We start from the raw sequence: 26295 nt of genomic DNA, 5'->3' as shown, positions 1-26295 counted from the left end.
TTGAATTTTCGCAAGGTCGAAGACATGTGGAACAGTAAATGAATCCAAAGCAGCCAATCAGTTGCAGCTTGGTTAGCTGCTTTGGATTCATTTAATGATCTGTAACCAATGCTGAAGCGCATCCATGTTCAAATTATTGAACGTGTGGAACACTTCGGCGCATTTTGCGCGCACGCGAGTATTTGCCTCCTTTCATTGGTGCTAAAGTACAGGGTGTTCGGTAATTCCAGTTACAAACTTCTGGGATGGTATAGGAGAATGAATACATAATATTTTTAACAGGAACTCGTGTCCGGTAACGTACCATTCCTGTTCTACGACGGTTTCATTTCAGGTGTGTAATGCGTTCACGCCTGTTTCCACACAAGACAACTAGTCATGCATACTTGATCTTCCTACAAAACGTATTTGACCCGTTCTTGAAAGCTGTTCCACTGCATTTCCGACAGTAAATTAACTCAAGCAGAAGTGGATGAGTTAAACATCTGATCTGAAACCGTTGTAGGACAGAAACGGTGAGTTTCCAGACACGGGTCCTTACTCAGAATATTACGTACTCACTCCTCTCTACAGGTCCTAGAAGTTTGTAAAGGGAATTTACGAAGACTCTGTGTTATTTACAGTTTATGTTGTAATATTGCTATAGACGAAGACTGAATGTAATCCAAGCATCAGAAGGTCAAGAAATCGAGCAATAGAAAGAGGAAAAAAATGTAAACTAAGGTAAAGAAGAGAGAAACACTTGTAGGAAAGTGACTTAAGTGACATTGGCTTTCGTGAGGAGAAAGCAAAGCAATACCGAATACGAAGAAAAAATAGTGAATCACTGATTGTTTGAAAAAGAACCGTAAATATTTGAAAATGTGATAAGAATAAAGTTCTTCAGCTCATCCTTGCAAGCTTGTGATGAATGGTTTTAGAGTTGTAGCCAATTAACAATTTTTGACGAATAGCAGCTCTTTGTTGGGTTTCATACCTCCTTTAAATGGATAAGTATGAAATTAAGGAAGTCAGTCACTTCGAGCTAGCTTTTGACAGTACAGTGTTTCACTAGGTATGACCCTATTGGAAGGGATATATCGTAATGTTTTTCTTACTTGTAAATTTTCGTACAACTTGACACTTCTCATACTAGATAATCATTGATAAAAAAATGGTCTAGAAACCTTTATAGGTTTAGCTTGACAATTATTCGTTCAGCCACACAAATATCTTGACGGATGGATTGTTAACTAGGTTAGAATCCTAAGAACTGATCACTACCGTCTCAAATTCAAATTGCCGGTGCTGGATGCGGACGAATGACATGCCGTTGGAATTTTCCCGGCGGATAAGTAGCATGTTCCCGGTTCAAAAAGGAGAGCTCAGAGTTTACTTGAAAGATTTCATAGATTTATGCCGAAACTCGTGTGCCAACAAGTAAACATGGTGTTTCAGGTGGTCGCTCTGTCGTAAAAACTCTCCGGCTCAGTAGAAGAGTCCATTAAATGTATCAGAAATACTCTCTTTCTCTGAGGGTATTTCTTAATGCCTGCTAAAGGAGGCTAATCAAAGTTGATCGGCCAAGGTTTAACTAAACTTGGCGCAATGCTGTTTACTGAATCGTCGTTAATATTCGGTGAACGCTGCTTTAATTGTCAAGTAAAGTGTTTGCAAAGATAGGAGATGATTCTGTCATTGGCAGCGAAACGATGGAACATAAATATAGTTAATGGGTAGTGACTATGGTCTGCTGTATTTTTCGTATATCGGCTGAAAGGACTGGCTCACACGTTACAAAGCAGGAGCGGGGGAGGAAGTATAGTCAGAACTCCCTAGTGGAGATTAAGTAAGGTGCAGCTTTATAAATCGCCACGTATTTCAATCTGTGAATTACCCCAAGAGCCATCACAAAAAACAGAGCAGCTCTTAAGCAATCCGGTAGCAGGTACCCAGAATGTTTTTAATTCCAAAGAGTAGTGACAGTGAAAGATTCTTCTTGGCTTGGAGGGGATTTCAGTTCCCGAGACACTGAAGAAAGTGAAAAGCGTTTTCATTTTGATCTTCACGTAAGGTGTAAACCTATTATGTACTTAAGATAAAGATTTATGCGAGAGAAATGCCTCGTTTCTGTGCTGGCTTAAAAAAGAAAGAATTTGTGTCTCGCCATATAGAACTGGCAAACAAGATATTCTCGTTTAGGTATTCTCTCTGTCTCTCTTCCAGCTGTTTGGTATAATCTAAGTTTGAGATAAATGGAACCGTACTTGGGACTTTGCATTAATTTGCAGGGTAATACAAATATCTAAACTCCGTGTACATCGCTTTTGGGGAAAATATAAACACATTGCGCATGTGGTACTTAGCAAGCATTCCGTAACCGACCGTCTCATACAAAAAAACAATAGAAATATAACACGTAAACTACAAAACACTTACGGCAAAGGAATAAATAAAAAGATGAGACGAATTACCCAAATAGGTACTAATAATTCAAAACTCTCACATTTACGAATGACTCATGTGCAGTCGTTCTTTCTGTGTTCTTACTCGTCTGTAAGTGAGCATATGTTGCGAAAGATTATCTACCACATAGTTCAAACTTTCAGAGGTGGAATTATCTGTTTTTACAAGTTCATCTACTATAGTAGATCAAATAAATGGAGCAGTATATGAACTTGTAAAAACAGATAATTACACCTTTGACAGTTTGAACTATGTGGTAGATAATCTTTCGCAGCATATGCTCACTTACAGACGAGTAAGAACGCCACAGAAAGGACGAAAGCACAGGAGTCATTCGTAAATGTGAGAGTTTTGAATTTAGTACCGTACCCATTTGTGTAATTCGCCTCATCTTTTTATCTATTCCTTTGCCGTAAGTATTTTGTAGCCTGCTTGTTATATTTCTATTCTTTTTTTTTGTCTGAGACGGTCAGTTATGGTTATCATTTCTGTTGATAAAAAACTGCGAAGTTTGGCTTGCTGTTTTCTGGCTGTATGAGTTACTATCATTTGGTAAGCAATTATTATTGTTATTATTATATGCTTTAACTTGCTGCAACGCTGCTGTATAAATTTTATAGTGTAAAGTTACTTCGCTACTTTATAACTTACCATTACTGTGGAATTGTTGGGTGTTTAGAAAATTTTGCTACTAACAGATCTACAAAAGTAGACCATAGGTATAAAATGTTGATTACCCCTGCTGTAAGATATAGGTTAAATCATTTTGCACAGACTTTTTCGTATTGGACATTCAGTTGAATCAAGTGTGTCAGACTACAAATTCCAATGTCTGGGGTTCAATTCTCAGTCAGTCCACTGATTTATTTCATGTCTTCTATTGCTGTTTTTACAGCTTGTAGTCATTTGAGTATATGAAACATGCAAAATTTCACGGAGACTTTTAAGTTCAACCGTTGCTCCCCCTTCCCCGACCCCCAATCCCACTCTTAAGTGACGGGAGAAATAGCTCGAACACCTGAGGAAAACCAGAACATGCAATCTCTAATAGGATTGTACCTAGTGACGCACTGCATTGTTTCAAAATTTTTGGTTTGGGCATAGGTTTATCTTCTATTTGACATTCACAATTCCAGTTTCACTAGAACTGAGAACGAAGCATTCCCGAGAGACATCCACTGCTCCAGCCATGAAAAAAGTCCTTTTTTTTATTAATTATTTTATTGTTCTTGAAAGCGTGGCTTCATTTTACCTCCAGCGAAGGACTCTGCACATTCTGATTTTCAGCTTACACATGTGTTGGAATGGTACGTACCATTGCACAGACGAATGGAGTCTTTGTTTCATTGATATTTGTTTGAAATCTCCTTACTTCACCAACTTATCATCTCTGAAGCCGTTACAAGCATATACGTCATTACCATATTTTTCCATCGGCATATCTCAATCACTGCGTCACAGTATTCCAGGTGTTCACACAATGTCAGGTGCCAAGGAACGACGTAAATAACGGAGAGCGGAGTGTCACAAAGAGGACTGACTACGAACGAGTACTCATTTTCTCGCCGCTGTACAGCGGCAACCATGGCAGCAGCAGCAGCGGGGGCCCCTCGCCTTATTGACGCTGTTTTGTCGACACAGGGTGACTCGAAAGTAACGTAGGTTTCCCCAATGCATGTTAACCAGAGAGACTCACCACTGGCGAGCCGCCCAGCCAGTTAGTTGTCTTGCAAAGAAAATTATTAAATTTAACATTAAAAATATTACGGAGTGAAATAAAAGCATTTTACGAAGCTTTATTAAGTAAATGAAAGCAAATTACGAATTAACTCATATAGTTGATATATTTATCGAGAAGAGAATTAAAACGGGTGCGTGGCTGCAAGCGAGTAATTAATGTTGTGAGGCAACTATTCAGCCATTTACGCCAAAGACCCAAGAGTAATACGAAACCTTTATAGTGACATAAAACTTATTAGTCTATGTGCTCATTGAATATCATTCAAAAGTATGCTCCCAAAATAATAATTGCCGTGTGTTTTAATTTCCGTCTTGGCGAGACTGGCTTAGTGTTGCATCCACCTCCCCATCACCTCACCAACCCATGGATCAGCCCATATCAAATCAACCAATGTATGTGCCCCATAGAGTTAAAAAAGAACAATATTTCACAATCTTTCGTTGCATCCCACACAGTTCATTTATGTTTGAAATTACAAGTTTGCTCATTTTTTGAAGGTACAATGAAACAGAACTGCTCACACTTTAAAACTATCCCTGCTAGGAACATGGAAGTGGTGTCAGTGTAAAGGGCTTAGTGTAAGCCATGGTTTGTCATGAATGTAGTAATATAATGCTAGTTGTTTAAATGTGTTCTTGAGAAATAAAAATAGTAATATTGTTTTTCTGTAATACAACCAATGCTTTTGTTCAAAAAACAAGTTTAGGTATTCGGCTTACTAAGAAATTAAATGTCAGTTCATTGTGTAGTAAATACCTGGTAAGATATGTAAGTAATAAGAGTTATCTAAAATAGAAAAACTGCTGCACAGGAATGACTTTAATCATCATCATCTGCATTTTTATTAGAAGAGCTGCCAATTTTCTGATTCTGAGGATAAAAATAAATGAAATAAAAATGCTACACAAAGCCACTTTGAAGTATTTTACTTGGAGCCTTTCCTGTATGATGCCTTCCATTTATACGTATTTTTTTAATAGGAAGTGTTCTTATCATCTCATCTGAGATCAGTATGTAGAATCTTCCAGTAGACATCCTTTCTTTGAATGTGATTAGCTGGCACATCCAAGTTTCCAGGCTGTAGATAAGGAATAGAAAAATGAAATACCAGATTCTTGTAGACAAAAAGCTGTAACTTCAAATTTGTTAGATTGATGGTCCTTTTCAAGAATGCAAACAACTTCCCACCAACTTTGAGAACTGCCACTATTGGTTAAGGCAATTGTAAACAATCAAGCTTCAGTGGAATTCAAATCCCATAAGCATGTACGCTGTTCAGAAATGGTTTGCATACTTGACTAACCAGTAGATGGTGGCTTAATCACAGCTTGAAATTCAAATACCTGAATGAGAGAGTCCCTTAGATGGTTTTTAATAATCTTATTTAATTTTTCCAGCGTTCCTCTTGTAAAATTGCTTTAGAAGCTCATCTTTTGACAGCGCTCCAAAGTCCATCAAAGCACCTTAACCATATGAAGTGTCAAAATAGTGCCATTCCGCATCAAAATTTTAATAGGTCGTGTGTGTTGAGCATTGTTTCAGTTTTTATTGTGCAGCACTACCATCGGAGTAGTAGATTATCTTTTGTGTGCTGGGCAATTTTTCTTTTGATATTGAGCTCAGTTTTGATGTTAACATTGTGTTCCAAGTAGTCAGAACTGAAGACATTATTTAGACATTTTAATTCATTGTAGTATGCAACAAAAGGAAACAGAATGTTTTGGCTGGTGGTCTAGTGATAGAGCTTAATTTTATATCTCTATAGCACTAATATGTAATTACCTTCAAAATAACACTTTATTATGACTTTTACCTCGTGTAAGTTATTTTGTACAAACAAAAAAACTACCACTTTGTTCACCAAACATTAACCAGCATCAGAAGCTTAGGTCAGTTATTTTCAAAAGCAGCTTCATTGATGACTAATTCAGTACTAGAACAGCAAAGTGGCAGTCTTAGAACAGTGGGAAGGGGTCCCCTAACGAGACACTTTAAAAATCAGCAAAATGATAAAAAGTTAAACCTGTATGTTTTCCTTTCAACTACTCTGAAATGTGACACATTTCTAAAGATCCTAACATTGTTCATTTATTTCACTTGTTTGTTTTGAAATACTGAAATTAAAACATTGAGCCTTGATAATTTTCATGCATGCTTTCTGCAGACAGCTTTCTTGCACTTCTCTCAGATGTAATTGGTTTAATTTCCTTTGCAAACATACATTTGACACTTCTTTCAATTTTTTGATTTGACTGCTCCTACAGCCACTTCTTTGTTGGATTAGCTTCTGTCTTGCTCTTCCTTGTTTCCCATTTCTGAGTTCATTTACCAGCTGAAGATTAAACACCTTCCTTTCAGATTATTTTTGACTATTTGATTGTAGTTGATCCACTCATTTATTACTGCCATATCCCGGATATTATAAAAGACATGAATCAGCTATGTCCTGCTGGCAACTTTAGTTGAATAATTGAGAATTATTTTCTATACAATGTCCAGACCATACCTTATAACATTATAAAAGGTAACAGCTTTGGGTTTCTTCTTTCCCCTCTTTGTTCATTGCTACTTTGAGATGTAGTTCTATGAGAATAATGACATTCATCATAAGATGCGACATAGTTGGAGCAGAATTTGCCAGTGATCTAGTAAGATATTTATATATTTTTTATTCCAGTTATGTTCCATGAAAATATTTATGAATCTACTTATTACTTTCAATTAGTAATGATCATCTTTAGGCCTGTGCAGACACAATATGTGTGTCTGCTGATATTTGAAGAAGATGAAGATGATCAGTACCAGGCAAAATTAATACTGTGATTTATAAATATTTTTGTGGTCTGAAACTAGAATAAGAAGTATATAAATAACATTAGTATCTTTTTCACTTGGTACGCTGTCAAGGTGCACTCGTGTCTCATCAGTCTTCTTCACATAGTTTGGGAGATTTTGGTGAATCTTCTTCATTGTTCCCACTATGATGTTTTCTTATGTTGAAGTTTCTTGGCAACCTGAAGGGATGAAAAGGAGTTACCTGTTGTCACATTCCTTCTTGGTTTAGAGATGACTCCATGAGGCAGGGAACACCATACTCTCCCAATTCTTACCGAGGTTTTGCAAATGTTCTTGGATGCTACACATGCAACCGTCAAAAATTTGTGATCATATTTGTAAAGTTATATTTGCCATAAACTAGGTAAACCTGCACCTTGCTTTACTTGGAAGTAAAGTAAGTGCACATCAGCTGTAATATTTTCACCAGAGTGGTAACAGCAGAGGCAGTTTTGTGTGAAGTTATTCCGCATTTCAGAAATAAGAGTGACTGTTTCATAAGGAATGTATTGTGATCAGGATGACTTGCCATAAATGTGGAGAAATCTTTCTGTTGTCTTTTTGTCCTGATAAAATTAGGACCCCAGTAACATGACCAAAAGCCTCAAACAAAAACCTGTAGCACAAGAAGTACCTCCGGCATACATGATAATAGTCACTGCCTTCAAGTCCTCCAGTGTTACTGTCCAAGTGACATTTTTTGTTTCATTCCAAGTATTCAATTCTGTGTGTTTTAGAGCACTTATTAATCAAAAAGAAGTAGGGAGGCACTGATGTTTGAGTCATCCCTTTGTGGCAGGCATATACAGTGGAGCATCCTGTCTCCTTCAATACATTCAAAGCAGCTCTTCTTCTAGGTTAATAATCAGTTGCCTCTGGTAGACAGTCATCATCTGAATTCGATAAGCCACCTTCTGATTCAGTATCCAAGTTATCTAGAATATACAATCTCCTCTCTTGTAAGACCGCACTGACTCAACGTAATTATAAGAAAAAAAGTAAAACCACACTCACTGATGGGTGAGTAACGAGCTACACATGAAACATTTCTGAAAAGTTATGTTACAATTTCCAGCATGGAAAGCTTTCTGACAAGATGTACATTACCATTAGAGCCAGAGTTCATTGACCAAAACAATACGCAATGCATGTACCTTTGCAGTAATGAGGACACGAGTATTCTAACAAAGAGTTACACAAGGGATCGATTGACTTCTCCCACTGTTCTTGGTGTACTTCATGAAATTTCCATGAAATCATGAAAATTTATAAAATTGCAGTGCACTATTGCCGAAAGTAGAAGAATGAGGAAAAGTCAATGGGTCGGGTGGAAGGATGTTAAAAACTGATTTCATTATTTTGGAAGTAAAAATTGAAAGGTGTCTTTTTGACTCCTTTTGTTGTCCTACTGTTAGTAACACCAGTAAGTACCGAATTATATTAACTCACACTCTTCTAAATCTCTACTTCAATTCTTTCTGTTTTTGTATTAGTGAGCAATAGATCAAAAGTCATTTGAAAGATTTAATCAGTTTGTAATGGGAAGAAATGTAGGCAAGTAGGCAAAATGTTGACAACATAATGTGTCTGAATTTCACTTCAATATTTCTTAGGCATGAAAGAGTTCCAGTTTTTTTTCCCCTTCTATATGTTTGTATTAAGCCATTGATAGGTAATGAATTTTCATTGTGGATGAATCTAGTCATCATTCTAATTTTTGTCTGTCACTTTTATCACACTTTAAGTTCTTCCGGTATCTTAATGTTGTAATGAGAAGATAGATACTTCTGTACTCGGTTGTATGGGAACACATGATGAAAGCTTCTTCACACTCCTCTGCCTTTTGATTTGCATCAGAAATAATCATTTTGGTTGTAATATTTTTGCAGTTGACACTGAGTGAAGCATTTGTGTTTGGCAGTTGTCTAAATTTGTTGTTTTTGTGTTTTGCAGGTGCCTTAGAAGAGGAATGTGACAGCCGTGACAAGGATCACCAGCTGTTGAATGGAAAACAGCGTCATCAGCTAAAGCATAGAGAATTATTCCTGTCACGTCAGGTTGAAACGCTACCAGCCACACACATTAGGGGGAAATGTTCTGTTACCTTACTAAATGAGACTGAGTCTTTGCTCAGCTATCTCAATAAAGACGTGAGTCTCCATACGTACTTCAAATTCAAAGGACTTTTTTCTATAAAATAAGTTTTGTGAAACAATTTTTACAGGCCAATACATATCTAACGAAATATATCACAAATTACGTGTATGGGACATAATTTTTGGTCTGGAAAAATGTAAATGGTTTAAACAAAAAATATATGGTGCTTCTTTGTCATAGTTTGGCTCTTTTTCATCACAGAAGAACAATTTCTGTGGCTACCCAAATTATCTTAAACATTGAAGAACTACCATCAGTATGTGTAATCTACTTAGGAAGCAAAGTTTTATCATTTCCATTCACTTGCATAAGTTGCGTCATAATTATTTTACATTAATGAACATAGAAATATATAGCCTTTCTGTGTTAAGTCTTCTACTTGGTGAGCAGTATGTGTCAATTTGGAGCTGTGGGGGTGCATTTGTTAAGTAGGAGATATAGCATTGATTACTGTACTGATACAGTATCACTTGGTTGTAAAATAAATATGTTTTTAGTTTCAAATACTGAATTTCTAATCAGATTTTTATTTACCAAAAGTAGCCAAATTTTAACCATGCCTTTTAATCCCAAATAGGCTATTGTTTCATTCCATTATGGATCTAACAATTTTTTGAGACAATGTATTGATCAAGAAATAGGTTACTTTTACAAAGCCAGTACTACACCAGGAAAAACGAGATACAGGCATGTCACTCATTATTAGTAAAGTAAATGCAAAATGGAATAAATAAATTGACAAGAGAGTTGAATTCATTTAGATTCTAAATTTTTGTGCTTGCTATCCTTGACAGTACACCATTCCTAGACTTCATTTATTTCTTATGTGCCTAACAAGAGTAACTTGTGATTCTGAAAGATTGTGGAAATATTATATTAACACGTTCATTTAGTCATAAAAGTTGTATGTCTATATTTTTATAGTATTTTAACAATAAAAAAATAAATGTTTCAAATTGTGTTTCTTTCTCTCTTCTTTCCAGGATACTTTCTTCTATTGTCTGGTATTTGATCCAACACACAAAACACTTCTTGCAGACAAGGGGGAGATAAGAGTCGGTAGCAGATACCAAGCAGAACCAACACCTCTGCTTAGAGAAGGTTAGATGTCTAGCTTAATCCAGTAGTTAGTCAGCTACAGCAGTATTTAAAAATGGATCCCTTAAAACAAATACAGCATTTTGTGAAGTTTGATATGCAATGTACAGACTACATTAAGCTATATATTACCCTGGCAGGTACAGCTGTGCATTGAAATGATTAAAATTCTATTTTATTGTAGTGCTTCAACTGAATAAAAAATTTTAAGTTGGTCACTATATTGCATTTTGATATGTGACACGAACGTTTGTCGCAGATTAAAACTACGAGAGACAGCAATTAAGCTGAAGTGTCTGCAAAGTCAACAGCCCCAGTGCCCTGTGTCCAACCTAAAGGTTCATTGATACGAGGGACGTTTTTCAGTAGTAGTTCTTCTGTGCAGAAAAAAGAGTCCTGTTGATTGCCCTATTATGAATTCCCCTTTGCACAGTTGTATGCAAAGAAGATTATGGAAAAGTATATGTAGAGGTATATATAGAACTAACAATGTTCAGTGAAAGTATTTCTTCTGTGGAGTTGCAGCTTTTCTGTCTTTTGGATTCAGAACTAGTAATGTACACGTTGTATTTAGGGAAGAGGGATGTCTGTCAAATGTAAGTTACAGATCTGTATGCACTGCTGCTGTTATTCTACGAATAAATTCTTTTAAATTTTCTCAAGTGTTTTGTGAAAAGAAAGTTTTCCTTCCAGGGGTTCACATTTGAGTTCATGAAGCATCAACACGAGTTGATCGAACATACTGGTAACAAACCTAGCAGCATGCTTCTGAATTGGTTCGATTTCTTTCTTAAATCTAATCTAGTGAGTACCCCAAATACTTCATCGGTATTCACTAATCAGTCACACTAGTGTTCTATACCCGGTCTCCTCCTCCTTAAAACTCTCTCAATAAACAGAAGTCAACTGTTTGCCTTCTCTACTACCATCCTCCCACAGCAAGTTGCTGAAAGTGAAAACAGTAACCATCTGTAGACCTATGACAGCACTGAGGTATCGCCATAAAGACATTTACAAAATCATATTGTGGTACTGCAGCTGTCAGGAATCAACTCAACGCCAACTCGACTACAGCCCGTTCCATATCGTATCACTTTCCAGCATTACACCTAGGTATTTCACTGATGTTACTTTGTTAAGCAGCAACCCCTTACTGCTCTATTTGGACAGTACAGAGTGTTATTCCTACTCATTTGCTTTAACTTACATCATTCTACATTTAGAACAAGCTGCCATTCATCACTTCAAATAGACATACTGTCGAAGGCATCCTGTATCTTTCTACAGCCACGCAACCACAATACTTCCCCATATACTACAGTGTCATCAGCAAACCTTCACAGATTGCTGGTCACCCTATCCATGAGATCATTTATGTATTTAGAGAGCAAGAAGTAGTCCTACCACACTTTCCTGGGGCACTCCTGACAATACACTGGCCATTAAGGACAACATACTGAGTTTTATTGCTTCAGAAGTCTTCAAGCCACTCACATATCTGAGAACCTGGTCCAAATATTTGGACATTCTTTAAGTCATCCATGCTGATTTGAGGACAAGAAGAAGAATTTGTTATATTCAAATTCTACAGCTAAACAATGTTATAATATTGGTCAGTAATTTTGTGAGTCTGTTCTTCTGCCCTTCTTATATGCAGGAGTCACCTGCGCTTTTTTTCCAGTCACTTGATACTTTGCACTGGGCTAGATATTTGCAATAAATGCAAGCTAAGTAAGGTGCGAGTGCTGCAAAGAAAGTACTCTCTGTAGAACCAAATTGGGATCCCATGCGAGCTGGTGACTTATTTGTTTCCATCTCTTTCAGTTGCTTCTTAATGCTACAGATGCCTGTTTCTATGCCCTCCATACGGGGTCTGGGCATTGGTCAAATTATGGTATACCTGTATGATTCCTTATGTGAATGATATTTTAAACATGAAATTTAAAACTTCAGCTTTCCTTTTTCAGTCTTCTATTACCACACCTGACTGGTCAACGAGTGACTGGATACAAACATTTGTTTTACGTAGGATCAGAGTTTTTTTGAGTTCTCTGCAAAATGGTCATTAAGGTATGGCAGCGAAAGTTTTTGTATGATCCACATTCTAATCTTTTTATACATGTTGTCATCTTTAATCTGAAGACTGGTTTAATGCAGTTCTCTGCTCTATTCTATCATGTGCAAGTCTCTTCTATTAAATTTTTCCTTTCGACATTTCCACATTGGTTTTTGACCTCTGCTTCCTCAGCATTTTCCAAATTTTTTTTATTAAACCATGCTGGGTCTTTTCCGTTCTTAATTTGCTTACTCAGCACATACTTCTCCACAGCATGATTAATAATCAGTATAAACTTTGACATAAAGATCACAGAAACAGTGAGGGACTGCAGAGAACAGGCTATGTGTATTGCACAGTGATAAGAATGAGCTTCATAGTGCAGTAGGTTAAGACAAATCATATAGGTCCACAATGATTTGATAACTATTTGGAGTTTTTGCTATGAATTAATTTATTCAAATTGTTCACCATTTGCAACATTGACAGAGCTTGCTGAATTTAGGATGTTTCATGTGCTAAGGAGTTTGCACCAACTGCGATACCATTTTGTTCAGTGGTGCAATCTTGGGGTGTATGATAACAAATAAGCTGCAGCTGTCAAACAGCGTTCGTGCCAACCACCAGGGACGCTGTGTTTCATAATACGCTTTTACATTATCTTGTGTTGTTTATTCTTTGCCATCCGAATTTTTATATGATTTTGTGAATTTTCATATGATTTTGTATGTTCCATCCTTGATTCAGTCACTCAGGGATGCAGCGTCAACGACTGTTTTTCTGACTTGCCCCATTCTGAGTTATATGCACATTCAGAATGTTTCGCCTGTGAGTTAAATGTTTTGTTTCCTACTGAATTTAAAGAGTAACCACTTGTCCAATCTGTTTGGCAGACACTGTTACCACAATAAAGAATTTTGTTCCATTGAAACCTCCAAACTCAGTTCTATTCACGCCAAGAAAAGGTCAGTTAGCCCATATGATGCTAATCTTGACAAGGATAAATTCTATATTTTTTGTAAGTTGATATATTTTGTCCATTTTCTCAAGTACTGGTCCAAGAAAATCGAGTTTCTGCAAACACAAACTTAAGTCACAATGCAGGAAGAATTCTCTTCCTGTTGTATCCTGAGAAGCTGTGGACTGCATTGCACTTCTGCCTTTTATTGTATGAAAAATTTTCAAACCATACACATTTCTGGTCAATATTACAAAATATATGTATTTGTTTCCACTCTTCAGTTCACTCCTATTTGATGTATGCAATTCCTAGAAAAGTCACACACTCATTACTTACCAAGATTTATTTATTCGCCTACAAAATGTGATGCATACACTACTTGTATTACTTGTAAATATAAGATCTTGCAGATGTCATTGTCAGACATAATAATCAAGAAGCAATAGTCAGTGTCGTTTCACATTTGTTCGTAAATTGCAGATGAAGAGGATACAAGGAATCTAGAAGAATTAGAAACATTGGTGTGGACACCAAATCACCATCTGAATGATAGGCAAATTGACCAATTTCTTGTAATATCGAGATCAGTTGGAACCTTTGCACGGGCACTCGACTGTTCAAGTTCTGTGAAGCAGCCTAGTCTTCACATGAGTGCAGCCGCAGCGTCTAGAGATATCACATTGGTAAGAATCTGCATGGGCTGAAACTTATTTTAAGCTGAGTTGTGTGTTTAATACATTATGGTTGAATTGGTATACATTACTTCATTTCAGTTCCATGCAATGGATACACTACACAAACATTCATACAATTTAGCAGAAGCTATTAGTTCACTGATTCCATCTACCGGTCCTGTACTATGTCGTGATGAAATGGAAGAATGGTCTGCATCTGAGGCAAATCTCTTTGAAGAGGCTCTTGAAAAATATGGAAAAGACTTCAACGATATTCGGCAAGATTTTGTGAGTTACTTGAAAATGAATTCCTGTTTTCCCATCTTATGTTACTCAGCAACTCGCAAACTAATTTTTATGTATGTTTTGTTTGGCTTATTGTGAACACTTCTGTTTCAGCTTCCGTGGAAGACTTTGAAAAATATAATAGAGTATTATTATATGTGGAAAACCACAGATCGTTACGTGCAGCAGAAGCGGGTGAAAGCTGTCGAAGCAGAATCTAAACTGAAACAGGTTTACATTCCAAACTAGTGAGTATTAGTCCCACATAATACTTCAAAACTGTCAAGGACACCTTTACTACTCTTTATTTTGTACCTTCTCCAGAATTTTAATTTATTCTTTTATTGTGTTTGCAGCAACAAACCCAATCCAGCTGTAATTAACAACAATAAGAATGTTGTTAATGGTAGCAGTAATGGTGAAGCTGCTGTTGGTGGGAAAGCCTGTGAATCTTGCAGTGGTACTGTCAATTATATGTGTTTGTTTTGCATTTACATATAAAATTTTTGCATCTGTTACTGTAAAACAAACTGAAATACTGTTTCTGTAGAGATACTCATGTTTAGTATAACTTACCTTTATAACCATATTTATGTGAAGTATGCAGAAGAAATGAGGAATTTGTATCTGTCGTTGTCAGTGTTGCATGACATTTTACTTTACTGACAGAGAGAGGGTGGTTTCTTTCTAATAGGAAGTGTACCCTTTTATTTAGGTACTGTCTCAAGTCAATGGTATGCCTGGGGACCATCGCACATGCAGTGTAAGCTGTGTCACAACTGTTGGCTGTATTGGAAGAAGTATGGTGGACTCAAAGTACCATCAAGAATTGGTAAGGCATCCCTAATTTTGGATATAGTGAATTTTGAATCTTATTGTAAAGAAAATAAATTTAAATTTTCATTTTTAAATACAATAAACCAAAAGAATAAACTTTGAGGGGAAGATACTGATGCACAAAAACATGTATGCAACTGAAGAAGTGTTGCTTGGAAATCATTCTAGATTTATACACAGTATTCTAAAGTAACATTGCAGTTTCATCAAGCTGTTGGTTGACACAACAACCAAATTATTTTCTGTCAGGTATATGTAGAAAAACATTAACGGTACAAGTAGTTCAATATTGGCGTTAGTAAATTATTTTAATATTTTGTAGTTGCTTTTAATTTATTACTAGATGCACTAGGTACATAATTGGTAAGAGTTCTTTAAAAACAAAACTTGTGTTGATAAATTATTGTCTAATGAACAGTCAGAATTCGTAGGAAATTAAATAAAGCTCTACAAATAAATATTTGTGTAAAACAAATCTTCAGAATTTGAATAGCTAAAGGTTTCAGGAATGCATGTCTGTGTGATGATGAGATTGAGAAATCTCCCAATACTAATTCCTGTTACTACAGTTAGTGGCAAGCAAGGAGGAAAGGATGAAATAAGGCTTCATTAAAGGGAAGCTACTCCACAACCCTCCACCCACACATTTGAATAAGTTTAGATAAAGGATGAAAAGAGTGTACGCGGCGACTCTAGGTTTTGTGAACTGCGCTTCCAGGCCACTGAACAGGCGCAGCATGTAGTGGCACAAATTGTTGGTGAAACAAAGCAGTTCCAGCTTGTCCGAAATTCGATGACATGGAACTTTTAGTTGCACATGTTTTTGAGGCTAGATGTCATATCAGCAGCATAGGAACAATATGAAGTTGGTAACAGAAGAAATTGTTCCATTCTTGAGTATCTTAGTCTGCTCATAAGGAGATGAATAATTTCTGTGGGAAGTGGACGAAGCAAGGTCTGCTCACTGGCTCCCAGCATACAGGCATAGTGTGGGGCGGGTGATTGGGGTGTGGGGACTCTAGCCATGCTTATGTCACAAACTGCTGGCACCACATGTCTGTTCACATATTGATTTATGCTTCAAGTGGCATTGACAAGTGTCTTCTATTGGCCATCTTACCAACTGCCAGCTGCTGCATATAACACCTCTATGAAAGTAAAAGTTGACACAGGAGCCTAACAAAAGCATACAGGATTCATGAAATTGAGATTGATAGTTTAGATAGTTTAGTCTTGAATGGTGATGCTTGTTGCTACTAACTCCCTATCAGTTCCCATGGCACAAAAAAGAATGATTAAAATTTTCAACATTTATTGCCATATGTAATTCTGAATTGGAAGCGAACTTAAAGCTTTTAGAATCCTCATCTGTGCATAATTCATTATTATCATTACTTTTATGTGATTCCACAGTTTCAATAATGATTTTGTTTATTATGGGTTCAACAGCACCTTTGTGACTCTAGTAGTCTTCTTCCAGTTGTTGGACCTTCCTTCAGCACCCTTCCCAATCATCAGCCATTACTAAAAGAATTCTTTGGCAATCTTAAACAGTGTGTCATTGGATGTGGCCCATGAAGTGTTGAGCTTTCTAAACTACCAGTTCATTGTTGCCCATGCCAGTTCCACCGCATTTCAACATAGGGTAGCTAGTAGTCAACTGTGTGGCCTTTTTCTTCATATCACGTTTGTCCACTTGTCCATATGGAGTGTTGTTCATCACAATGTCTGTCTTTGCAGGAAGATTTGGGAGAACCATATTCACATTGCATCAGCCATTAATTGAATTAAAATAATGATGACAGTAGTTTCTATTAAAGATATTTAAAAAGTGACACGCGGCAGTATACCAGCCAAGAAAGTGAACTACTATGCAAAAGAGGGGGTTCAGAAATTGGTGTCGTTCTTGCAGCTTTAGTCATTTACTGGATCACAGGAAATACAATGTTTCTTATTACTTGCAAATAACAGGTAAATAATTGCAGAGTGTGATATAATGCCTGGGACCATAATCTGCTCAACTGCATAGGTGGTTTCAAAAATTCCATCCCACCTCTGGGTTCTTCTCCTTGTAAGGCAAACAGTACCAGTAGTTCCTACAGCAAATAATAGTGCTTTTACTCACAAACAAAATGACAATTTTAAAGTAATTCAGACAATGGGGAAGACAATTTCCAATCACTGTTGAACTGAAAAATTTGGATTACCGAGAGTCCCTGGTGATTTCACAGGATTATCTTTGCAAAAATTCTGAATTCTTCTCAAAGTGTTCCTGTGTACTTTAATGTTTGCCTCGCCAGCTTATCAAGAGATGTATTAATTTGTGACACAACGGAACATGGCACAACAGTCACTTTGGCTACAGATGCAAGGTTCTGTAGTAGGTCACTTACTTTGGCAGTGGCCAGACACAAAACATGAGCAGGCCGGAGTTAGCAGACTTTTGTCGATCATTTCAGACATGAGTAAGATACAACACGAATTTTAACTGAAGTGTACTGTGGTGTCACTGTGCCTACAGATCAGTTTCGGAAAAGTATTTTCATGAAGTGTGTTTTGGAACCTAGTGTCTTCTTGTAAATTAGCCTTTATTTACCTCTAATCTTCATTTATAGCTTATTGTGGGTGCTTGTCCCTACAAATGATTTGTTAATTTGTGATCCACAGCAACTTCTTACTATTTCCTTCTGTTCTATTTAATTATTAAGATGAATAATTTTTGAAAGAGCTTATAACTAAATTCCACAGTATAAGTTTTTGTGTCTTGTTGCACTCTTTTGAAGTTCCATTCAAAGTGCTGCTTTAGTGTAACATTGAACATTGGAGTAGAATGTTGATTCCTATGAAACATCTCTGGAAATTAGACCTATGACACATGCTTGTTCTACTTTAAGCATGCACTGAAGTATTAATATTCCATTCTAACCTTATATCATCACTAGAAAAGTTTTTAGTGCATTATTTCATTTTTTGATATTGTGTCTCCTTTTTGTGTCTGCAGGAGAAAATGACCCTGACAGTAAAAAGAAGTCTGGAAACATGTCTGATGATGGTAATCATTTATAATATTCATTAGTGGTACTGCTTATAATTGAAAAGATAGCATTATTATTTATTGTTCAGGAAACATGAAGCTGATGAGCATCCACATCAACACATCGGGGACAGACCAGTTTCTGCAATTTTTTGGGTCATTAGTCTTTTTTTCTGCTGAATTTTTATCTCTAAATTGTAGTCAGATCTGTCTGTCTCTATTTTTGTGTTCTGCAGCAGTTCTTACTCACAGCATTCAGATTGTAGTTTTGATATTGACTGAGATATGATTTTGTTGCAGCTAAGTAGTTCTGTCACTGAAGTTAGTCCACTAAATTCTGAAATGTGAATCAGACATAAATTATATTTGACAGTAAATATCAGTGTATCTCACAGTTAATAGACTTGAGATTACTGGGCTTGCTCATCTCGCTCTTATTATTTATAAAGCTGTTATCGTGGGAAGCAGTTGCAACACTGTTACCTGAAAGATATTGTGTGAGCAGAAGAAAATAGCTTATAAAGGTCGGATGCTTGTACAACATGTGTGATAATAATAAATTATTAACTGTAAGTTTTTGTGAATATTTAATCTCATATCTGGAGAAAGAGAGATAAACTAAATTGTGAAAAGGCGATATTCTATGCAGGCTAGCTATTTTGTAATCACAAAATCTTATCATTTTGTTACAGAGAGGGCACCATCAAACTTGACTTCTCATCGACCACACAGGTGTAGTTTAGTGAATTGTGGAAAAGTAAGTCCTTTATATTTTTTGTTTTTTCACTCATAATTTTTTGGCGTGATATTGGGTAAAAACAAGATTAAAAAAATCTCTAAAAATATGCTAAATATGGGGAAAAGAGAGTAACTGCAGAAATATTCTAGAAATCCTGGCATGTATTTAAGAAAACTCACTTCTTTGTATGGTGAAGATCTTTCATTAAAAATCTCTGTATTCTAAGAACAATTGAATGCCTGTGTCGACATGTGATCCAAACAGAATACTGTTAATTAAAAAAAGCTTTCCTCCCCCCCCCCCCCCCTCCAGTTTACCAAAAGATGTGCTTTTGTGATTTCAGGAGTTCAAACTGAAGGCACACTTGGCAAGGCACTATGCCACAGCTCACGGTTTGGCAATACGTTCTGGTTCACCGAGGCCCATCATGAAAACCCGCACAGCATTTTACCTGTGCACGACTCCATTGACGAGACTCTCTCGTCGCCTTTGCAGGCACATTATACAACCTCGCCATGCAGCCAGAGCGCCTTTCTGGCCTATCAATGTTGCTCACGTCAAGCAGGAATGTAAGCAGTACTATTTTAAGAGTATGTTCTTTACATAACTTGGGTATTTGCGAGTTTCTTTTTGACCAATGATAAAAAAACCTGAAATAATATGGTGTTAACTAGATGTGATATTGTCATCTTTGGCATGCTAGTGTAAAAGGGAGGACAAAGTCAGCTGCATGACAAAATCCATGCAATTCGCACATTTGTTTACTTACATATATAAGCAGACTTCCAGCATTTCCTTTGTCTTGGAATAAAATCATGTGCATTACCTGAATTCATTTCAAAAACTTAGGTACAAAAGCTTGACGTAAGATTTAAACTTCTTTTTTTTTTTTTGTGCTAATTTTATCAAAACTTGTGCTGATGTTGAGGTATAATGTGTAGTATCAAACTGTCGGTTGTAAACTACCCTGTGCTTTTCAGGAACATATTTCTGTGTGTTATATACAGCTACTGTGAATGAGTAACATATTGTTTCACATTAGTTCTCTCTTTTAATAGGAATGTGTATTGTCTACATTTATTGTAAAATAACACAGCTGTCAAACTTTCTTAGTAACAGTAACTTAGAAAATGCTTCAGAGAACTAGCAAAACTTTACAAAGTTTTCTGTTGCCATAATAGAGACCACGTTTTTGGTTATAAATTACTCAAATTCCAAAAGACTGCAGATAATATTTGCAACATATCAAACTCATAAACTAAAAGAAAATCAGCAAGGACAATATAAAGTTATTTGTTTGCTACTCAGTAAAATATTGCACCAGGCATAAATTGCTTAGTTTTCTGTAAAACATTACACCAGGTGTTATGCAGCTCCACTGCTGTTTTCAGTCAGCTGGAAATCACCCTGACATCTGTCAAACAATTGGAAGCTGCTGTGAATGGATGTGTTGGGAGAGCTACCAAGAGTTGTGTACCAGAGGTACTAAGGATACCTAAGTTCTATCCTCTCCTGCAGACAGTGTCTCTCTGGCAGGAAATAAAAGTACCTTCATTACCCATCCACTTGATGTGAGTGGTGCATCAATGTTGGGTCTCCTCATCATATACAGGGGAGACAGGGCCTAGGGGGGACTCAGGGTGTTATACCAATGCCTCTCGGAAACAAGTGGAAACAAGTTGAGTGTGCCGCCTTCGCCGAAACTGAAACTGAGCCAGTGGGAATCACTCCATGTGTTCCAGGGAAACCAGCTTTGTCCTGTGTCAAGAGGAGCCAAACATAAATGAGTAGGTGGTCTATTAATCATTGGCAGTTCGAACATATGGGAAATAACTTGACTACTTAAGTAAGTGGCAGCAGGGGATGGGAAGGAACATTACGTACACTCAGTATGCTGAAGAGGCTACTGTGCCAGCTATTGAGGGAACAGAATGCAACCAACTACAGATTGTGGTGTATGTTGGAACAGATGATGCCTGTCATCTGGGTTCCTAGGTCATACTTGAGTAATTATGGCAACTAGCAGAGAGAGTTGAGAATACCAGCTTTTTCACAGTGTTTTGGTGAAGCTCGCAATCTGCAACATTTTCCCCAGAACAGATCATGGCCCCCTGGTTCTGCAGCAAGAGAAAGGCTTCAACAGAGACTCTGAGGGTTCTGGGATGAGCTAGAAGACTCGGTGTGAGGTACAAGGAAATGCCTTCTGCAGATGAGAGTATTAAAATCCTAGTGATTAACTGCCAAAGCATTCACAACAAAATAAGAGTTTGAAGTGCTCCTAAAAAGCACTGAATCTCATACAACATTATGCACAGAAAGCTGGTTAATACCTAAAGTTAACAGTAGTAGAACCTTTGTGGAAAATTTAAGTGTATACCAAAAGGATAGGAAAATGGAAAATGGAAGTGGTGTATTTGCCGCAGTAGACAAGAAATTAAATTCCACCAACATAGAAACAAAGCAGCCTGTTAGGTTGTAAGGGCAAGAGCCAGTGCCAAGGGCGGGCAAAAAATCAGGATAACATCTGTCTTTCGACCTTCAGATTCTCCTCCTGATGTAACTGAAAAAACTTTAGAGGAAACTCAATTTACTTGTACATACGTTCCTTAATGATGCTGTACTCATTGGATGAGACTTTAATCATCCAGCAATCAACTGGGATAGTTATAGTTCCATTACTGATGAGTGTGAGAAGATATACTGTGAGACATTACTAAATATCTTCTCTAAAAACTACCCAGAACAGATGTTCAGTACCCCACCTGTGGTATATTAGACCTAATGGCAACAAACATAACTGACCTCTTTGAGGAAGTCCATATTGAAACTGGTGTCCGTGACCATGAAGCACTTATAGCAACAATGAACGCCAAAAGACAAAGGGCATCTGAAACAAGCAGAAAGATTGTTATATTCAGCAAACTAGACAGAGAAACAATAGTATCATTGCTCAGTGAGTAAGTTGAAACTTTTGGCTCAGGATAGCAGCACATAGAGCAACTATGACATCTAGTCATATGGAAAGCCTGTTAGCGGCTTCAAAGTTAGTGTCCAGACACTCGTGGATGAGTCAGGAACTGAAACTGTAAATAGCGAAACAAAAACAGAAATGCTTAACTACATTTTCAAATGTTACTTTACAAAGAAAAACCCAGTGGTATTGTCCCAATTTAATTCTCATACCACTGAGAAGATGAGTAAAATAGGTTTTGGTGTCAGTGTCATGGAGAACATCTGAAACTGTTAAAATTGAATGGAGCCCCAGGGCCTGACAGAATCCCTGTCAGATTTTATACTTAATTCGCAAGTGACTTATCTCCTTTGTTAACTGCAATTTATCGTAGACCCTCGAACAAGAAACTGTGCCCAGTAATTGGAAGGAAGTAAGCGCAGCTCGCACATGCATATGAGAAGGGTAGTAGAAGTGATCCACCAAACTACCGTTTAATATCCCTGACATCAATTTCTTGTAGAATCTTAGACCATATTCTGATCTCAAACATAATGAGATACAAGGCCTGTTAGAAAAGTATTTGACCTTACTTCCCCCCCCCCCCCCCCCCTCTCTCTCTCTCTCTCTCTCTCTCTCTCTCTCTCTCTCTCTCTCTCTCTCACACACACACACACACTACTTCTTCTTCTTCTTCTTCTTCTTCTTCCCCCCCCCCCCCCCCTCCACAAACCTGATGGATTTGAACCTAGCACACTTGCTGACTCAAGCTTGAACCTTTGTCTTTGTGTGCTTGCGTGAATTTTTCCCACTCCTCAGTAGCATCAGTTTCTGGCAAGCAACAGTTGAGTGAGGTGGTGTGTAGTGCTTGCATCTGTTTTTCATTGAAATGGAAATGTAGGGATGACTGAAGCAGTGCTATTGCATTAAGTTTTACCAGAAACTGGGTGACAGCCAATTGGAAACCATTTGGAAAACTCAAACGGCTTTCAGTGACATTGCTGTGGGCATCACACAGGTTAAGGAGTGGTACAATTGGTTTAAAGACAGCTGCACTCCAGTGGAGAGCGAGTCACACGTGATTGGGTATCAGAATGACCATGTCATTCCCAAAGTGAACGCTGTGTGGTGAAGTGAAACCATTGTGTGATTATCAGAGAAATTGTGGAAGAGATGGGCATCACCAGTTTCTGACACATCCATTGTAACTGAACATTTGGCCATGAAGAGAGTGTTGGCGAAATTTGTGCTGAAGTTACTGTTTGTGGAGCTAAAGCAACTTCATGTTGAAGTCTCACAGGACATGCTGGACTCCACAGTGACTCCAACTTTGTGAACACCATAAGCATGACATGGAAACCAAATCAGTCATCACAGTGGAGGCATTCCTCATCACCAAGGCCAAAGAGGGCCCGCCAAGTGTACAGCAATGTCAAAGTGATGCTGACTCTTTCCTTTAACTCCCGCAGTATAGTACACCACAAGTACGCACCACAGGGTCAATCAATCATCAAAGACTACTACAGGGATGTACTCCACCACCTATGCGACACTGTGCAGCACAAGAGACTGGACTTTCGGTCAACAGGAAATTGGTGCCTCCATCACGACAATGTTTGAGCACGTTATCACATTTGATTCAGACTCTTTTGGCAAAATACCAGATTCCTGTGCTTCATCAGGCTCCTTACTCTTCTAATATGGCCCCTTGTGACTTCTGGCTATTCCCCAAACTCTCAGGGTCATTGAAAGGAACGCAATTTCAGGCAAGAGGCTTCATTGAGGGTGATTAGGCATCCAATGTAGCAGGTAAGCCAGTTTTTCTTTTTTCCTGGCCAAAGGTCGGATACTTTTCTAACGGACCTTGTAGCTCGTACAGAATGACCTCCTTCAAGCCAGTCAGTTTTTATTTCAAAAACATAGATCATATGGGACACAACTCACACTTTTCTCACATGAAATACTGAAAGCCATTTACCAGGGCAGGTAGATCTTCATCTACACCGACATGGATACTCCATGAATCACACTTAAGTGCCTGGCAGAGGGTTCATCGAACCACCTTCGCAATAATTCTGTATTATTCAACTCTTGAACAGCATGTGGGAAAAAACAAACACCTTTATGTTTCCATGCAAGCTGTGATTTCCCTTATTTTATTATGACGATATTTCTCCGTATGTAGTGTGGCATTGACAAAATATTTTTGCATTTGGAAGAGAAAGTTGGTGATTGAAATTTCATGAGACGATCCCGTTGCAATGAGAAACGCCTTTCTTGTAGTGATGTCCTCGCCAAATTCTGTCTCGTGTCTGTGACATTCTCTCCCCTATTTGTCAATAAGCTAAAACATGCTCCCTTCTTTGAACACTCCTGATGTACTCCGTTAATCCATACTGGCAAGGATTCCCACACCATGCAGCTGTACTCCAAAAGAGGATGGATGCTCTAAGTGTTCTGCCAATAAAATGAAGTCTTTGGTTTGCCTTCCCAACAACATTTTCTATGTGTTCTTTCCAGTTTAAGTTGTTTATAGGTATTTAGTTGGATTTACAGCCTTTAGATTTAATTGATTTATTGTGTAACTGAAGATAAACGGATTCCTTTTAGCATCCCTGTGGATGTCGCCACACATTTCATTATGTAGGGTCAGTTGCCAATTTTCGCACCATACATATATCTTATCTAAATCATTTTGCAATTTGTTCTGATTTTCTGGTGACTTTATTAGATGATAAATGACAGCACCATCTGCAAACAACATAAGGCAGCTGCTCAAATTGTCTCCTAAATTGTATATATAGATAAGGAACGCTACCTTGGGGAAAACCAGAAATCACTTCTGCTGTTCGTAATGACTTTCTGTCAGTTACTATGAGCTGTGAACCCTCTAACAGGAAATGAGGAATACATCACCTCGTGTGAGTAAAGAGCTGGTTGTGTTTCACAAGAACAATGTTTTTTAAATCCATGTTGATTGTGTGTCAATACACCATTCTCTTTGAGGTAATTCATAATGTACAAACACAATATATATATTCCAAAACCCTGTTGCATGCTGTCGTTAATTATATGGGCCTGTAATTTAGTGGATTATCCCTATTGCCTTTGTTGAATATTGGTGTGACCCGTACAACTATCCAGTCTTTGGGTATTAATCTTTTGTCAAGCAAGTGGTTGTATATGATTCTTAAGTGTCGAGCTATTCCATAAGCATACTCTATACGGAACCTAATCGGTGTACAGTGTGGACAAGAAGTCTTGCTTTTATTAAGCAACTTAAATTGATTCACTGCTCTGAGGATATCTGCTTCTGAGTTACTGATGTTGGCAGCTGTTCTTGATTCTAATTCTGGAATATTTACTTTGTCTTCTTTGGTCAAGGAATTTCGGAAGGCTGTGTTTATTGTATTTCCATTGCTGTCATCCAGAGAGGCTTTGAATGTGTCTCACCACTAGCATACTTTGGTTGTGACCAGAATCTCTGTGGATTTTCTGCCAGGTTTTGAGACTAAATGTCGTTTTAGAAACTATTATAAGCATCTTGCATTGAAGTCAGTGCTAAATTTGAGTTTCTGTAAAAGATCACTAATTTTGGGGATTTTATGTTCGTTTCAATTTTGCATGTGGTGGTGGTGGTGGTGGTTTTTTTAGTGTACCATAGGGGATCAGCTTCATCATTTGTTCATTTATTTGGTATAAATCTCTCAATTGCTGTTGATACTGTTTCTTTCAACTCGAGCAACATCTAGTCTACACTTACATTGTTAAGTTGGAAGGAATGGAGATTGTCTCTCAGAAAGACGTCAAGCAAATCTTTTTTTTGCTTTTTTGAACAAGTGTATTTTTCATTTATTTTTGGTGGATTTGGGAGTTGTGGTATTCAGTCTTGCTATGACAGTCCTGTATTCACTAATCCCTGTATCTGTTTTGATGCTTTATTAGCTCAGGATTATTTGTTGCTAGTAGGTCATGTGCCTTCTCGCAACTATTACTCTTCGTGTGGGCTCATGAACAAAGTGCTCGAAATAATCTTCAAGAAATGCATTTAGCACAATTTTGGATGATGGTTTGTGCGTACCTCAGGTTCTAAATATATATTGTCATCATCGTATCTAAGGTAAATTGAAATCGCCACCAACTATGACTTTTTGAAATTACACTTAAGTTTTCTTTGAACCTTTCAGCAATTGTATCATCTGAGTTACAAGATTAGTAGAAGGATACAATTATTATTTTATTCCAGTTTCCAAGAATGACCTCTACTCATACTAACTCACAGAAACTGCATACTTCAATTTCACTGGAAAATAAAGCCACTTCTAACAGCAACAACCAGGCCACCACCAGCTGCATTTAGGTTATCCATTGTTAGGTCCCGAACAAAAATTTTGGCTGAACTTATCTCCAAATTTAGTAAGCCTTCAGTGCCTATAACAATTTGAGCAGCAGTGCTTTCTTTTAGGCCGTGGAGCTCTGTTAC

At 37.4% G+C, this 26295-nt stretch overlaps 1 protein-coding gene across 3 annotated transcripts in view; it reads left to right on the top strand.

Annotated features, from left to right (window-relative positions):
- LOC126192528 (metastasis-associated protein MTA3) overlaps positions 1–26295 on the top strand; it is a 218031-nt gene that overhangs the window by 168665 nt on the left and 23071 nt on the right. For all 3 annotated transcript variants that reach the window (XR_007538478.1, XM_049932611.1, XM_049932610.1), the window contains exons 4-13: positions 8975–9171; positions 10162–10279; positions 13774–13976; positions 14067–14255; positions 14367–14500; positions 14609–14712; positions 14968–15084; positions 18091–18141; positions 18816–18880; positions 19206–19431. Coding sequence is in view for 2 of the 3 variants with exons in the window: in XM_049932611.1 (XP_049788568.1) it covers positions 8975–9171; positions 10162–10279; positions 13774–13976; positions 14067–14255; positions 14367–14500; positions 14609–14712; positions 14968–15084; positions 18091–18141; positions 18816–18880; positions 19206–19431 (1404 nt within the window). In the remaining variant the exon portion in view is untranslated. The remainder of the gene's footprint in view (positions 1–8974; positions 9172–10161; positions 10280–13773; positions 13977–14066; positions 14256–14366; positions 14501–14608; positions 14713–14967; positions 15085–18090; positions 18142–18815; positions 18881–19205; positions 19432–26295) is intronic.

This window comes from Schistocerca nitens, chromosome 1 (genome assembly GCF_023898315.1).
Source record: "Schistocerca nitens isolate TAMUIC-IGC-003100 chromosome 1, iqSchNite1.1, whole genome shotgun sequence".
In the NCBI taxonomy this organism is placed as follows: domain Eukaryota; kingdom Metazoa; phylum Arthropoda; class Insecta; order Orthoptera; family Acrididae; genus Schistocerca; species Schistocerca nitens.
This window is presented reverse-complemented; position numbering and strand designations above follow the sequence as displayed.